Source organism: Ranitomeya variabilis, chromosome 6, assembly GCF_051348905.1.
Source record: "Ranitomeya variabilis isolate aRanVar5 chromosome 6, aRanVar5.hap1, whole genome shotgun sequence".
In the NCBI taxonomy this organism is placed as follows: domain Eukaryota; kingdom Metazoa; phylum Chordata; class Amphibia; order Anura; family Dendrobatidae; genus Ranitomeya; species Ranitomeya variabilis.
Genome location: NC_135237.1, coordinates 507,949,409 through 507,964,362, shown reverse-complemented (window position 1 = coordinate 507,964,362; position 14,954 = coordinate 507,949,409). Strand labels below are relative to the sequence as shown.

Here is a 14,954-nt window from a genome sequence, read left to right as displayed (position 1 = left end):
CATCATCTGAGAGCAGCCTGATATAGGACAAGAGACACTGATTCCAGCAATGCATCACTTAGTTTACTGGATGCAGCAGGTTTCATCAATCAGATTTCTTAGGGTATGTGTCCACGTTCAGGATTGCATCAGGATTTGGTCAGGATTTTTCATCAGTATTTGTAAGCCAAAACCAGGAGTGGGTGATAAATGCAAAAGTGGAGCATATGTTTCTATTATACTTTTCCTCTAATTGTTCCACTCCTGGTTTTGGCTTATATATACTGATGAAAAATCCTGACCAAATCCTGATGCAATCCTGAACGTGGACACATACCCTTAGACTTCGCATATAGCAGAGCTGAGAAAGCGCTCCACACCAGGCTCTCTATTTACCTCGTCTATTGACAGTAAGCTGCTCATCAGAGGAGGGGGTGCGGTTGGACTACTTGGCCAAAGGCAGCTAGTCTGGGCAGTGATAATCTCCAGGTGATAAAACCTTCACTGATCATACAAACAGAGCAATCACTGGAGAAAGACATCATGGTCAGATGAATGGAAGAAACAAAGTGAAGAGGAAGACCACTAAAGGTACCGTCACACTCAGCAACGCTGCGGCGATATAGACAACGAGCCGACCTAAACTAGATCGCTGGAGCGTCGCTGTTTAGGTCGCTGTAGAGACGTCAAACACAGCAGCTCCAGAACGATGCAGGAGCGATCCAGTGACGTAAAGGCGACTCACTTCTCGTTCTCGCTGGTTGTTAGCTCCATGTCAAACAGCCGGAGTGTACCGACTGGCTAGAAGGAGACGCTGCGACGCCCCCTATGCTCGTTGCTGGCGTCGTTGCTTTTGATGTCAAACATGACGATACACGCCGACCTGGCGACGAAATAAAGTTCTGGACTTCTAGCTCCGACCAGCGATGGCACAGCGGGATCCAGATCGCTGCTCCGTGTCAAACACGAGATCGCTATCCAGGACGCTGCAACGTCACGGATCGTTGTCGTTCTCTTTGCAAAGTTGCTGAGTGTGACGGTACCTTAAGTCGAGGGCTTGATACAATAACGATAACGGCGGAGAAGACCTGGGTGGACCTCTCTAAACTTGCGCAAGATTGATCTTCCTCCATCAAGTCGCCATGGCATGAAATCGAGATACGTTTGTCAATCATATTAAAATGCTGTATCTGCTCTAATTGTGTCCAGCTTTTATCTGCATTGTTGCAGGTTCTCGTCTCCAGGAAAGTAGAGCAGGTGCGGTGTGTTTCAATGGGATGGAGTAGGCTGGTGGATGTGTCTCGCTATTAGCTCCTTCACCTGCAGCCATCTTCTGGACAGGAGTGGTGCCAACATTATTTAATAGCTCCGACAATAATATTACGGTTCAGGAACTGTAACTATACCAGCTTTACTTCTGTAATGCAGATTGTTTCATACTATGGAATGAGGGACTGTCAGCTTTGTCTTGACCGTGTTTGCACTACACGGGGCAGGGTCTGCGGTGGTCAGCTCTGATGGGGATCGCTAGAGCAGGTCTAATCAAAAGAACTTATTCATGGACATCTGAAAATGGCCCATAATTTAGCTCTATACCATTGATGTGTTTATTGCTTTATGACATTTTTTTCTTTCACCCGTCAATAATGCAGAGTGACATCCGGTCTCTATACATGTGCTGTCAATCAAAGTCGAATGTAAGGAAAATGAATTACTATGAAGACTGAGTGTGCTCGGGTATGGAACGTAAGCAGCAAAATGTATTACCGTATTAATTCTGGGTTCATACGTTGCAGTAGAGAGTGCCACATGGTGAGTATTATTTTTTATAAGTGAAACATTAATCTCTTCACGACCTTGAGATTTTCTATTTTTCTTTGTTTCCATTTTTTGCTCCCCTTCTTCCCAGAGCCATAACTTATTTATTTTTCCGTCAATATGGCAGGGTGAGGTCTTGTTTTTTGGGGGGACGAGTTGTACTTTTGAACAACACCATTGATTTTACCATATACAGCTCTGGCAAACAATTTTAGACCACTGCAAAATTTTCAGTTTGCCTGATTTTACTCTTCATAGGCATATTTGTGAGTAAAATGTAAATTGTTCTTTTATTCTATAAACTTCTGACAACATGTCTCCGAATTTCCAAGCAATACATTTTGTATTTTTTTCTGAAAAGGAGAAATGGTCAAAATAAAAAAAAAATAACCAGTGCTTTCAGACCTCAAATAATGCAAAGAAAACAAGTTCATAATCATTTAGGAACAATAAGGCTGCTTTCACACATCAGGCTTTTTGTTTCAGGCTTAATCCGGCAAATTTGCTAAAAAACGGATCCGGTGTGAAAAACGGATCCGGTGTGAAAAACTGATGCACTGGATCCGTTTTTTAGCCGGATCCGGCATTCTTTACTGCGCATGTATGGAGAGAGAGAGAGAGAGAGAGAGAGAGAGAGAGAGAGAGAGAGAGAGAGAGGGGGGAGAGAGAGAGAGAACAAAGCTTCTGAAAGCGGATCCGGTAGCCGGAATCGTTCATTCACACATAAATTTGATGCGTTTATTGACGTTGCAGGGGACGTTTTTTGTGTCCGGCAAAAGAGCCTGAAGGGACGGATCCAGCACAAAACGGATGAAACGCATGTCCTTCAGGCACAATCCGGCGCTAATACAACTCTATGGGAAAAAACGGATCCGGCGCGTAAAAAAAAACGGATCCGTTTTTTTCCGGATTTGCCGGATTGTGCCTGAAACAAAAAGCCTGATGTGTGAAAGCAGCCTAATACTAATGTTTTAACTCAGGAAGATTTCAGAAATCAATATTTTGTGGAATAACCATGATTTTTAATCACAGCTTTCATGCGTCTTGGCATGTTTTCCACCAGTCTTTCACATTTGCTCCTGGCACATAAAAATGTAAGCAGTTCTTCTTCATTTGATGGCTTGTGACTATCCATCTTCCTCTTGATTACATTCCAGAGGTTTTCAATGGGGTTCAGGTCTGGAGATTGGGCTGCCCATGACAGGGTTTTGATGTGGTGGTCTCTTAATTTTTGCCAGAGCTGTACTGTACTGGAAAATCTGAAAAAAAAATCCAAGTGCGGTGAAATTGCAAAATTTTTTTTATTGGCTTTAATAGTCTTCTTAGGAGACTTGAAGCAGCGATCATCCGATCACTTGTGCTACACATAGCACAAACACTATAACACGGATAACGCTACAGATTTCCCTGGGGGTGAGTATAACGTGTTATTATTTCATTGGGGGGAAACAAAGATTGAGAAGGAGTTGTCAGAGTAGTGGAAAACCCCTTTAACCATTTTCCAGGAATGTAACTACTGCACAGTTTGAGCCAAAATCTGGGCAGGAACTAGTGGATGAGCTCCATGGAAACCAGCTGTACATTATGTAAGACAAAAGCTGTAATTGGAGGAAAATGCCAGAAGATAAAAAAGCAAGTCAATTGCAAACTTTTTATTATCATTCAATCTAACTAGTTAAAGCAATTAAGTAATTTGAGAACAATCCTGTATGCCTTTAATATCCCTTTTATAGAACTGACATGACTATGCAAGATGATTTTTGGAAGAAAACTCATAAGACTTCTAAGACATATACATAACCATTTTGTGTGTGAATAATATTGAACTGCATTGATTACAGGGGTCAGGGGGAGGAAAGGCATAAATAGCTGCAGAATTTAAGCAACTACAGACACAAAGTTTTATCTTTAGACTGACAAAGGAACAGCTGCTTCTTCCTGCTGCACATATTTCCACTTACAAGCTGAATACAGAAAAAATATGTCGGATATTTTCTCAAATCTAGCTGCTGAGTGCTCCACTTATTTTATTTGATTCATTGGAGGCACAAAGCCTTTAAAGGTGATGTTTCCCGCTCATTCCTCAGGAGCATACTGTTCCCCTTCTTTCCTTGTATGCTGAGGTAGGAATATTCCTGAGCATTCACAGTTCAGGCCGTTGGCATGGCTAAGCTCCCAACATGAATTATTCGCTTTCTAATGCTGATAGCAGATGCAGCCTTGCCTCTGTAGAATCGGAGAAAAATGGGGTTTCTAGGTTTCCCGAATCTAGCGATCAAGCCAGCTTCCAAGCCACATGTGCAAAATGCATTGGAAAGCTTGTAAGCGCTAGCTCCTTGCCTGGGAAACTGGCCACTGCAGAAGTAGCTAGTAACCTATGCTCACCATGCAAAAAAAAATCAAGCCCTATCACAACTCGATCAGTGTAAAAATTAAATCGCTAACAAAAAAAATAATTTCTTTCTTTATAAACTTCTTATTTTTTTTTTCATTATATAAACAAATAAAAAAAATTATCAGACTATGCTATAGCCATAATCGTACTGGGCTGGAGAATCACACTGCTAGGTGATTTTACTGCACCATGAATACCATAAAAACAAAACTCAAAACTTTTTTGCTAAATTGCATTTCTTTTTCTTCTCACAATTTCAACACACTAAAGAAAAAATGTTCTCCTGTTTTCCAGTACTTCGCATGATAAAATGAGTGACGTAATTTAAAAGTACAACTTGTCCTGTAAAAATGAAGACCTCATTTGGTTATGTTGGAGGAAAAATAAAAAAAAGTTATGGCTTCTGGGAAAAACTGAAGCTCAAAAAAAAATAAAAAAATCACTCAGTCCTTAAGGGGTTAAACAAAGAATCGTCTAAGGAAACCAAAGGACATTAAATAAAGAAAAACTTTAAGAAATATGTATTATGGATAAAAACAACTCATATCACAATGGATGTGCAAACGGCAGCTATAAATCTGTAGGATTTAAAACCAGAAAAGCCCGTCTGCTGCTGACGTTCTCAGTATTGAGCCAATGCTCTCTACAATCATCTGTCTGATCGATGATTTACAATTTTGCTGGAATTAAAAATAATTTTCACACACTCATCTGACCAGTGATGTTCTATGCATTTGGCAAACAATGCATCTCCAAAAGGTTTCAGATTAGATAACATTCCTATTGTGAAAAACCAACTGCCTAGAAACAGTCAGCAAACACAAGTACAGAAAGGCAAAAGACGCCTGTAATAAAGAGTCCACAATCGCATTAATTTTCACAAAGCACAGTAAATGCATATTCATTGCTAATATACAGGCTAAGCCCAATATAATGTTTATTTCTTGGACCTTTGTGTCTTTTTCTCTGTGCATCCAGCTTCTAATTGCAGAATAGGAGTTCCTATTCCTATTGGGTAAAACTAGATTTTCCGCAGCAGTTGATTCTCAGTGCTGCAGACCCCTCATGTGTGTTACTGACAAGACTACCTCTCTGAGTTAAAGCTAATCTAATTGTAAAATTCACCTTATGTATCTGTCCACCATCTGCTCCTGTACTATAGCCAATTTTATCTTCTGCCATTTACACACAAGTATAGCTGCAGTATGTTTTTCCATCATTAGTTGGTTTATAGCAGAGCTCAACTCTCCTGCACTCCCCCACTTCTGCTTGACAAGTCAGTGATGTGAAACTCCAAATGCTCTGTTGATGCACATAGTAGAAAATAATCCTCGGCCATAAGCATCCATACAGTGGCATTTGTAGTCTCACATCATTAAACTCTCAGCAACAGGCAACAAACATAGGTCAACTAATTTCAGCTCCTGTACACAAAGCCCAATACTGCAGTATTTCTCTCCCCCATGCATTTTGCCCATTGTGCAGTAAATTTTTCCTTTCTATTCCCTCTAAATACAGTCTCACAACTTAGTATATCTTCTCTGACCCCCTGTATATACAGGCCATCCTACAGTATGTTTCTCCTTTCTGTTCCCTGTATACACCAAATTTTGCAATATATAGCTCTTTACTGTCCCATCTACATACAGCTCATACTGCATATCTCTTCTCTCAGGCCCCGGTTTACAGACCCTTCTTGCAGTTTATATCTCCTTTCTGTCCCCTGTATATACAAGACCATCCTGCAGTATATATCTTTTTTCATGCCCTGGTATAAAGCCTATTGCAGTACATCGCTTCTTACTTATCAGTACATGCAAACGGCTATTTTCTGGTATAAACTCTGCACTGTAATGTGGGAAGACATCTTCCCTCTCAGCAGAAGCTACGTTCTAGACACAGCACAGCTATGGTAGCACTGTGCAAGACCGACCAGGGCCCCTGGAAATACAGGACGGTTCCAATAGCAACTGAAGAGAATAGAGCCTGGAGGGACATCCTTAGGGAAGTAATGTCTGCAAAACAGGACAAATTTTAAAATAGGTTTTATTGACACAAATGAATAAACTTAAGATATACAGTGTGTCCGTAAAGTCATGGTGCACTTTTGACCAGTCATTGGAAAGCAACAAAAAACAATAGAAATGTGAAATCTGCTCCAAATAAAGGAAAAATTCTCCCAGCTTCATACCTATTCAGTGCAGTTCGATGTAGGCTCCATTTGTTTCCCTACACACATCCACACCACACACGGGTAAGGATGTCTGGTGTAACACAGTGAATAACGTCTGTGATTCTCTGTTTTAAGTGATTAATGTTGTTGATACATCCAATGCACTTCATAAAACCCCAAAAGTAAAAGTCTAAGGGTACTGTCACACAGTGCAATTTTGATCGCTACGACGGTACGATTCGTGACGTTCTAGCGATATCGTTACGATATCGCAGTGTCTGACACGCAGCAGCAATCAGGGACCCTGCTGAGAATCGTACGTCGTAGCAGATCGTTTGGAACTTTCTTTCGTCGCTTGATCACCCGCTGACATCGCTGGATCGTTGTGTGTGACAGCGATCCAGCGATGTGTTCGCTTGTAACCAGGGTAAACATCGGTTAACTAAGCGCAGGGCCGCGCTTAGTAACCCGATGTTTACCCTGGTTACCAGCGTAAACGTAAAAAAAACAAACAGTACATACTCACATTCCGGTGTCTGTCCTCCGGCGTCTCAGCTTCTCTGCACTGTGAGCGCCTGCCGGCCGGAAAGCGAGCACAGCGGTGACGCGGTGACGTCACCGCTCTGCTTTCCGGCTATGGTGCTTACACAGTGGAGAGAAGCTGAGACGCCGGAGGACAGACACCGGAATGTGAGTATGTACTGTTTGTTTTTTTTACGTTTACGCTGGTAACCAGGGTAAACATCGGGTTACTAAGCGCGGCCCTGCGCTTAGCAACCCGATGTTTACCCTGGTTACCCGGGGACTTCGGCATCGCTCCAGCGCCGTGATTGCAACGTGTGACCGCAGTCTACGACGCTGGAGCGATAATCATACGACGCTGCGACGTCACGGATCGTGCCGTCGTAGCGATCAAAATTGCACTGTGTGACAGTACCCTAAGGGAGTCAGATCCGGGGATCGTGGTGGCCATGGCTTGACAGAACCCCTGCCTATCCACCACCGGGGGAATGCCCTAGCCAGAAACTCATGAACAATGGTGACGTAGTGTGGAGGAGCGCCATCCTGTTGAAAGATGACACCTTCTGGAAATTTTGGCACTGCATACAATTCCAACATGTCAAGATACGTGTTTGCCGTCACACACCGCTCCGTGAAAAAAAATGGGCTTATCACCTTATCATGCATCAGGCCACACCACACGTTCACTTTAGGGGTGTTACGTTCGTACTCAACGTAGGCATGAGGATGTTCAGCAGCCCATATTCGGACGTTATGGCGATGAACATGTCACAGATATGGAAGGTCGGCTCATCGCTAAACACGATCTTCTGCAAAAATCTTTCATCATTGTCGATGAAGCATATCTGTAGCAAATGCGCATCGTTTGGGTCTATCCGCCGTTTTGATAGCGTGCAACAGCCGTAATTTGTACCCCGTAAAACAGAGACAATTCTTTAACACCTTATGAACTGTAGTCTTTCTTAGGTGTAATTGTCGAGCACACGCACAGATTCTTTTAAGGCTCCTTAGGTAGCTATCCCGTATAGCCTCTACAGACTCGTCACTGACTGATGGCCTACCAGTACAGTGTTTCTCCACCAAGTTTCCATCAACAGCTTCGAATTTAGCGAGCCACAGAACACACTGATCTTTCCTCTGTACAGTCCACATCTCAACTGGCATGGAAAACCACACAGCTGGCATAAGCTTGTGGCTGCATGATGTCAAAGACCTGTCAGTGTATTAATGAGAGTTCAGTTTATCAGGGGTTAATCTGACTGGGGGCTCAGCAACAGCTTAAGTGAGTTTGAATTGTTTTATTGGTTCTTGTTATCTCTCTTCATGAACAGGTCTGATATGATTGGGCCAGATAAAGGATGCCAAAATGTAAACTATGAATAGATCCTGTGACTGGTGAAAAGTGCACCATGACTTTACGGACACACTGTATATTATTATAAGAGCACATTGTGATTTTGAGAAAACCCCACAATGAAATATCGGATTTTTTGTATGGCTCTAAAAAAACGTCTGCCATTTAAATTGTCGTAAAAATTATCTAGAGAAGACTTATTAATATAGTACGGTGCCACCTGGTGCTCAAAGTACATAGGAATGTTCACTTCCATCTAAGACCTCGGTGTTGGTGATCAGGAAGTGCTCTGTAATCACAATCACTTTAAATCAGGGCCAAGGTAGTTCGCTATGCCCTAGTCAGGCTGCTACAGAGTATAGGCATTGACACAGAACAATCAATGAAGTCAGTTTTCAGCTTCTATCGTCAGGGAAGGAGCAGACAATGTGCAGAATCATGGCAGAACAACTGAGAAGACTCATTCAACAAGTAAGAACAGACTATATTGGTGATGCTAGATGGGGGAAGAACACTGATTTGGCTGCCAGATGGGGAAGAACATTGATTTGGCTCAGAACTCGCCCTTAGCAGCACCTGATACCAGTATCAAACGGGACAAGGTGAAATGTAAAGAAAAAATGTTTTATAGCATCTATGATGAAAATTCATTCATTCATTCATTCATGAGATAACCCAAGACTTATTTATAGTCAGAAATTCCCCAAGCGGGTTGGTTATTGGAAAATAATCTCCAAGACGTCTTTTTCTGTCAAACAGTAGAAAAAAAATCTTATTTGCTTTTTTTTTTTTTTTTTTTAAGTGTCAAACCCACCAAGCTGACCCTGCGACAATAACATGATAAATTGCATCCAATTTGCACAAAACACCGTGACCAGAATAAATAAGTTGCCTATTGTTAGTGAATGAGCTGTGACATGCTACTAAGGCCGGCGTCACACTCAGCGTATGAAAATACGGTCCGTTTTTTACGGCCGTAATACGCAGAAATGTTCCCAAAATAGTGATCCGTATGTCATCCGTAGGCAGGGTGTGTCAGCGTATTTTGCGCATGGCATCCTCCGTATGTAATCCGTATGGCATCCGTACTGCGATATTTTCTCGCAGGCTTGCAAAACCGACATCTAATGGATTTATGTGCTCAAATGTTCGGTAAAACATATATACAGTATATATATATATATATATATATATATATATATATATATATATATATATATATATATATATATCATTGAGACACATATATATATATTCTGTATTTATATTTAATTCAGCGCGATACATGTGAAAAGTCGGTAATTCAATTGCCGGCTTCTCATTTCTCCTTCCCAAACCCGACAGGATATGAGACATGGTTACATACAGTAAACCATCTCATATCCCCTTTTTTTCATATTCCACACTACTGTTAGTAGTGTGTATGTGCAAAATTTGGGCGCTGTAGCTGCTAAAATAAAGGGTTAAATGGCGGAAAAAATTGGCGTGGGCTCCCGCGCAATTTTCTCTGCCAGAGTGGTAAAGCCAGTGACTGAGGGCAGATATTAATAGCCTAGAGAGGGTCCATGGTTATTGGCCCCCCCCCCCCGGCTACAAACATCTGCCCCCAGCCACCCCAGAAAAGGCACATCTGGATATGCCTATTCTGGCACTTGGCCACTCTCTTCCCACTCCCGTGTAGCCGTGGGATATGGGGTAATGAAGGGTTAATGCCACCTTGCTATTGTAAGGTGACATTAAGCCAGATTAATAATGGAGAGGCGTCAATTATGACACCTATCCATTATTAATCCAATTGTATGAAAGGGTTAAAAACCACACACACACACACATTATTAAAAATTATTTTAATGAAATAAACACACAGGTTGTTTTAATATTTTATTGCTCTCTCAATCCAACAGAAGACCCTCGCTTGGCAAAATAATAAACCAACAATATACATACCTTCTGATGAACTGTCACGTCCCACGAAGTAAATCCATCTGAAGGGGTTAAATCAATTTACAGGCAGGAGCTGTGCTAAAGCACTCGCTCATACCTGTAAACCCCGGGTGCTGAAAGGAAAGCTGGGTGATCTGTACTTACATTGAGTTGCGGTGATGCGCCCTCTGCAGGATGAACTCACATGAACTCGAGCGTGGGAACTTTTCCAAGGCTGCAGTTCATGAGAACATCCAGCAGAGAGGCGCCTCACCGCGACTCAATGTAAGTACAGATCACCCAGCTTTCCTTTCAGCACCTGGGGTTTACAGGTACGAGCGAGTGCTTTAGCACAGCTCCTGGCTGTAAAATGATTTAACCCCTTCAGATGGATTTACTTCGTGGGATGTGACAGTTCATCAGAAGGTATGTATATTGTTGGTTTATTATTTTGCCACGCGAGGGTCTTCTGTTGGATTGAGAGAGCAATAAAATATTAAAACAACCTGTGTGTTTATTTCATTAAAATAATTTGTAATAATGTGTGTGTGTGGTTTTTAACCCTTTCATACAATTGGATTAATAATGGATAGGTGTCATAATTGACACCTCTCCATTATTAATCTGGCTTAATGTCACCTTACAATAGCAAGGTGGCATTAACCCTTCATTACCCCATATCCCACCGCTACACGGGAGTAGGAAGAGAGTGGCCAAGTGCCAGAATAGGCGCATCTTCCAGATGTGCCTTTTCTGGGGTGGCTGGGGGCAGATGTTTGTAGCCAGGGGGGGCCAATAACCATGGACCCTCTCTAGGCTATTAATATCTGCCCTCAGTCACTGGCTTTACCATTCTGGCGGAGAAAATTGCGCGGGAGCCCACGCCAATTTTTTCCGCCATTTAACCCTTTATTTAGCAGCTACAGCGCCCAAATTTTGCACATACACACTACTAACATTAGTAGTGTGGAATATGCAAAAAAAAAAAGGGATATGAGATGGTTTACTGTATGTAAACCATGTCTCATATCATGTCGGGTTTGGGAAGGAGAAATGAGAAGCCGGCAATTGAATTACCGGCTTTTCACTAACACCGCTGCGTATTTCTCGCAAGTCACACTGCTGGTCCGTGAGGAATCCGTATTTTTCTCGCCCCCATAGACTTTCACTGGCGATTTATTTGCGCAATACGGTGACAAACGCAGCATGCTGCGATTTTGTACGGCCGTAGAGGACCGTATAATACGGATCAGTAAAATACGGCTGATAGGAGCTGGGACATAGGGAATCATTGTGCCGTGTGTTATGCGTATTTTACGGATGTATTTTCTGCGCTCATACATCCGTAAAACTCGCCAGTGTGACGCCGGCCTAAGGCAAATACAGCAGCAAGCTGGAAAGGTACGGGTAGGGCTCATTTACATATTTGTAGTTTGATGGCCAATATTCACAGACTGAATACGAACTGCAATGTCCAGACCAGCTGGGGGTCTTCTGACTCGAACTGAACAGTCTCAAATATGATCATAAGGTCCGGACTTTGTGTTGTGTACTCGGACACTGAATGTCGAATGTATGAAATCGGCCTAAGAGTATGTCCAAGGTGAAGGCCTAAATACGACCTTGACCGGAAGAGCATTGACATCTCCATTACTTAAGATTAAAGTTATACATTTATAGAGATCAAAAGCAGTGACTTCAAGACTAAACATCTTGCCGTTCTCTTCTCAAGTGAGAACATTTGATTACTCTGCACTTTGGAAAATGTAGCTGGATAAGACGAGTAACCAATGTAAGCTTTATATAAAAAAAAAATTGTATTATTATAACGCATGAGCACTGGAAGGCATCAGCCGCAGAAGTGGATGTGCAATTGTAAACCACTTCTGAGACTCTGTCTTGACCTCCATCAAACAGAAAATAATAACAGTAGTTGCGGAACAGAATTTGTCTCTGTGGGAGTTTCATTATTATGAGTTCATCTGAAGTTCTGTGTACAGAATGTGGCATAACTCACAAGTTCCTGCCCACAGCCAAGATCGGCTGCCAAAACAAGCTGCCTACTCTGTGATTAAAGGTAAAACATCAAAAATGTACAAAGTGTGCGTGAAAAACATCAAAGTGTAGATTTTTTTTTTAATCCTAGTGGATAGCAACAAGCATCTTCATAAGCCTGGAACATGCTGTGATCAATGAATGCAAATACCTTCCTCAGCTGTTTTTTTTTTTTCCCTTTTCTAAGATGACGAGGGCAGAAGACAAAAATATTCCTGCTGTCCATAGCATACCTTACGTGCCTCTATTTTTCATTTAGAAATAAATAATAGAAGAAGAGGCTTTTCACTAAGTGCAATTGCCTAGTAAACCAGACTACTCGCTCTGCTGGCATCACAGATTTCCCAATATCTGGCAGGAGAATGCCATCATTGTAGGCTCAGAAGTATAAAAGGGAACAGTACCACGTACCGGTGAACCACTGGGTACGTAAACAATAGTGATGAGCGAAAAAGCTCGGATAACGTCTTATCTGAGCATGCTCGGGTGTTCTCCGAGCATCTTGGGCGTGCTCAAATAATACACTTGAGTCCCGCGGCTGTATGATTCGTGGCTGTTAGACAACTACAACATATGAAGGGATTGCCTGTTATGGTTGAGTGCTAAGGTTCCTTTAAACTGGCCAAAATGATTCATGTAGTCAGGCCCTGAACAATCAAACACTGATAAACTATTCCTTTGTGGAGTTCAACCCCCAAAGATCATCAGAATAAAGGTCACCTGCAGTATCAGGTGCAGATGAACCATTGTGTGTGGGTTAACGATATTTAGAATCCAGCAATCAGTGCAGTGCCGTGGTTCACCTAGAGCACACCTACCTGGTCTTTCCTGTATCAGTTGGATAGAAAAGGCAGAGCAGGTGTGGGTTCATCTACCACCACATTCACCACGTGATATGGTGGCCATCTAGGAAGCAGAAGGAACAGAATGCCAAGTGGAGCATACGAGTGGGATGGAGGCAAATGAAGGGCACCAGACAGAACAGAGGTGCACAACCTTTTTTGGTCCGGGTGCCAAATTTTGTGGTTGTAGGGGTATTTTGATTTCATGTATATAAATGAGGTTCCATTTTTTGGAATTCCCGATAATTTAGACAAAGAGTTTCTTCAGCTTCCCTATTTAGCATTCTAGAAAAAAAGGGATGCACAGAATGGCATTACAGGTGGCATGTGGCACCCGGGAAGCAGGTTGTGTTTCGCAGAGATAGAGAGACCATGCATAAGAAATGTGTTGTCACTTGTCAGTCTCAGGGTGGAGGGTCACTTGTTTTGTTACAAAGGAAGAATTGTCAACCATATACCATGCACGGCCTCTTGCTTATTTCCATGAACATTATTAACTTTGATGTAGTAAGAAGACTTCTCCATTGGAGACACGCACCTCAAGCTCCCATTACATTATGATGACCATAACATGATACTATAGGGGTACAGAGCGATCATATTAGTGATAGGTCTATCCTAAAGGGTATGTGCACACCTTGCGGATTTGGCTGCGGATCTGCAGCAGTTTTGCATGCGGTGTACAGTACCATGTAAAGCTATGGAAAACCAAATCCGCTGTGCACATGCTGCGGAAAATACTGCACATTATTGCTGCGGTTTATTTTCTGCAGCATGTCAATTCTTTGTGTGCATTTCCGCATTCCGCAGCGTTTTACACCTATTCCTTAATAGGAATCCGCAGGTGTAAAAACACAGGTGAAATACGCACAAAAAACGCGGAATTTTCAGATTCTGTGCGGAAAAATCGGCACACGAATTCGCAACGTGTACACATACCCTAACACTGCTTCGCTGTCTGGGGTAGACAGGCCACATTAGATGATTGCTGATTGGCTTCCAATTGGCAGCCTGGATTGACCAGTGTAAATGGACTATAAAGAATTAATCATATGTAGGGAAATTTTCCAATTTGTAGAGCTCAATTTTGAAGAAAAAGAAGAAAAGTTTACCTATGCGAGCAGTGTAACATCGGAGTGCCAAGGGTCCACCAGTAACTGTGGCCGTTCAGTTACATCCAAATATTAGATTATCGTCATTCACAGATTTATTTGTGATTCTACATAATATCATAAAAACCTAGGTATTTTGTTAAATGAATGATGAGATGCTGCCTTTGCCTGTGAATCAAGTGTATTGTACTGCTGCTCTAAGTTGGGTGAGTGGCCCACCGGGGGATTGACCTATTCCCCTGCGGGCCAGTCTATGCCTGCCTGAGAGGAAGAAGAACCGGTTTAGAAGACACAAATGAAGACATCCCAATAAGCTTTCACCAATGGAGGTTTTTTTTTATTTTTATTCCAATTTCTAACCTCATAAATGTAAAATGATAATAAAGCATGCATGCCATTGCACTCATAGTACTACCTTTTACATACTAGATATGACTCAGCTAACGGACATTTTGTACTTTTTGTCTGCAGGTCACTGCCTACTTTCGATAACACTGTGATTTTCAAAAACGCCCTTTAATACTTATTTTCCTCTGTAAGTGGATGAGTGGAAATTATCTGTATTCTTGGGGACTGCAAAAAAAAGATTCTCTCATAGCCCCTTAGTGACGGAGCCAAATTTTTGAAATCTGACCAGTGTCACTTTATGTGGTAATAACTCTGCAACGCTTCAACAAATACCAGTGATTTTGAGATTGTTTTTTCGTGACACATTATACTTTATGATAATGGTAAATTTAGGTCAATATGTTTTGTGTTTATTTATAAAAAATATAAAAAA

General features: G+C 41.9%; 1 protein-coding gene across 4 annotated transcripts in view; it reads right to left on the bottom strand.

The window, feature by feature from the left end:
• The window catches only part of VPS13B (vacuolar protein sorting 13 homolog B), a 1,111,190-nt gene that overhangs the window by 251,599 nt on the left and 844,637 nt on the right, over positions 1–14,954 (bottom strand). The window contains exon 35 of one of the 4 annotated variants that reach the window (XM_077270880.1): positions 14,619–14,746. The exons of the other annotated variants lie outside the window; for them this stretch is intronic. Coding sequence (XP_077126995.1) covers positions 14,697–14,746 — 50 coding nt within the window. The 3' untranslated portion in view covers positions 14,619–14,696. Of the gene's footprint in view, positions 1–14,618; positions 14,747–14,954 lie in introns of those variants that run through there. 4 annotated transcript variants of the gene reach the window in all.